This window comes from Hydra vulgaris, chromosome 04 (assembly GCF_038396675.1).
Source record: "Hydra vulgaris chromosome 04, alternate assembly HydraT2T_AEP".
Taxonomy (NCBI): Eukaryota; Metazoa; Cnidaria; class Hydrozoa; order Anthoathecata; family Hydridae; genus Hydra; species Hydra vulgaris.
In genome coordinates, this window is record NC_088923.1 from 44,177,895 (window position 1) to 44,180,000 (window position 2,106).

The 2,106-nt window shown below is 28.3% G+C and overlaps 1 protein-coding gene across 1 annotated transcript in view; it reads right to left on the reverse strand.

Annotated features, from left to right (window-relative positions):
• Positions 1–1,657: 1,657 nt before the first annotated feature.
• LOC100204925 (A disintegrin and metalloproteinase with thrombospondin motifs 6) overlaps positions 1,658–2,106 on the reverse strand; it is a 105,554-nt gene continuing 105,105 nt past the window's right edge. Inside the window, exon 33 of the mRNA XM_065796428.1 lies at positions 1,658–1,996. Coding sequence (XP_065652500.1) covers positions 1,789–1,996 — 208 coding nt within the window. The 3' untranslated portion in view covers positions 1,658–1,788. The remainder of the gene's footprint in view (positions 1,997–2,106) is intronic.

Here is a 2,106-nt window from a genome sequence, read left to right on the forward strand (position 1 = left end):
TATTAAAACGAGCCACAAAATAATGTTTTTGTTAGATTGTATTTATATATTAATATTGTCAAAAATATTACTCTTTTTATTTTTTTGTAATGATTTGCATCAATACTGGACACACATACTGGGATTTAATTATTTATGAAGTAACCTTATTATTATCCTAATTAGGGTTGCCACTCGTGTTGAATACCAAAAACACGTGTATATTAAACTAGGTTTTGTGGAAAAAAAAAAAAGACTTCTTTTCTTATATCAAGACTCCATTTTTCATAGTTGCTAGAAATGGAGTCGGTATGAGAATTAGCTGAATAAAATTAAACGCTGAATGAACGGTCAAAATTTAGACGTCTGTTAGACGTCAAAAAGTGTCAGTTGTGGACCTCCAAACAGACTGTTTTGAACGTCCTCGGACTTACTTTATAGTTCCAAAATGGACGGACGAAAGTCGTTGCATTTGGTAAATTTAATGGACATCCACGGGGGTCCTTTTGGACGTCCGAATGGACCATTTTGGACATCCGTGTGCCCATTGGGTATTTGAAAGTGGTAGCGCAAGATGTAATCATCGTTAAAAAACATACAAATATATACTATCTATATACGGCCAACAAGTGTGGAGTCCGAACGAGCATTCTCGTTTTTATGCTTAAAAAATCGAATACGATCATGCAATGAAATGATTGACGCTTTGATTTTTTAGGGTGGTTTATTTTCAAAAATTTATATAACTCAAGTATGTTCATGCATATTTATATTATTTTTAGTTATTATTTTTATTTATACTGTTTTATCATTTTAAGGTATTATTTTATAACTTAAATTAGGTTACTTAAATTACTTAGGTTCATTAGTGAATAAAGTATTTTAGTTATATTATCATTAAATAAAATTTTTAAGTGTTTGATGAGTACTTAAAAAGTTGGTTCTTCTAATGCCTCACTTTCTACGATTGTGTTGCTTTTTATTCAATACCGGGATTGAAAATGTCCGGGATTTTTGCCCCTACATATACATCAATAAGAAAATCTGTTTCTTTATTAAAAAATGTTTTTGTTAATAAAGCAACAAATAAAGAGCAATAATAAAGAGCAAACAAATAAGGCTCTATGGATAAACCCTTTAAATATATTTTCTAAGATTTTTGGATCGTGATTTGAATTGTTTAAATTGACAATTTTTAAATGCTTTTTTTCTATGTATGTTGAAATGATAAATATCTGTTTGATTGTTGTTTATTTCAATATCTAAAAAATTTAATTTTTTTTTTTTCTTTCTTCCAACTCAAACGTGATTTTAATGGCAGGATGTTGACTGTTTAATATTTATTGAAAACAAATCTAACTATGTAACGAAATGTTTATTTGTAATATTAGAGACTATAAACTTCTATTATTGATTAAATTAGTTGTCTCCTTTAACACCTGGTGTTAAAAAAGACACAAGAGTAAAAGATGTAAAACGGTTATAAAAAATGTGGTTGTTAACAGTTGAGTTTGGGAAAAATTCAATCATTATTTATTAGATGATCAAGCATAACATATAAGTAATCGAGTTAAGCTTTAATTGCAACATTAATAAAGCGCGGTAAGATGAAGTTTAGCGGTTGGAGTTATTGAATTTATTTAAACTATGGTAATGCTTTTTGAAAATAAAAAGTTAATTTGAAGCTATTAAAAAAATATTTGTTTACCCATTTATAAAAATCAAAACAATAATTTTCAACATAGAAAATACAAGTTTTAAAAATAAATGTCCACGGTGGAATAATAATAATAAAAATTGTAAAACAACTCATACATAAAAACGATAAATGGAATTCGCATTTACACCACCAATTCCGTCGATACAATCATGTGATTCACCAGCTCGATCGTACGAATTACTTGCGTTTTCGCCACTCCAGCACTCGCCATAGTACTGCAATCCAAACACAGACCAACCTCTACGATTTGTTGACAAAGCGCATAGTCTCAATATTTCGTTGACATTTAATAGGTTCCTAAATTTTAAAACATAGATAGATACAAAGAGTTTTGTTTTTATTCCTAAATCTTAATTTTAGTTTATTTTTTTCTATTTTTGTTTACAAATTTAGCTTCAATTTCAAGT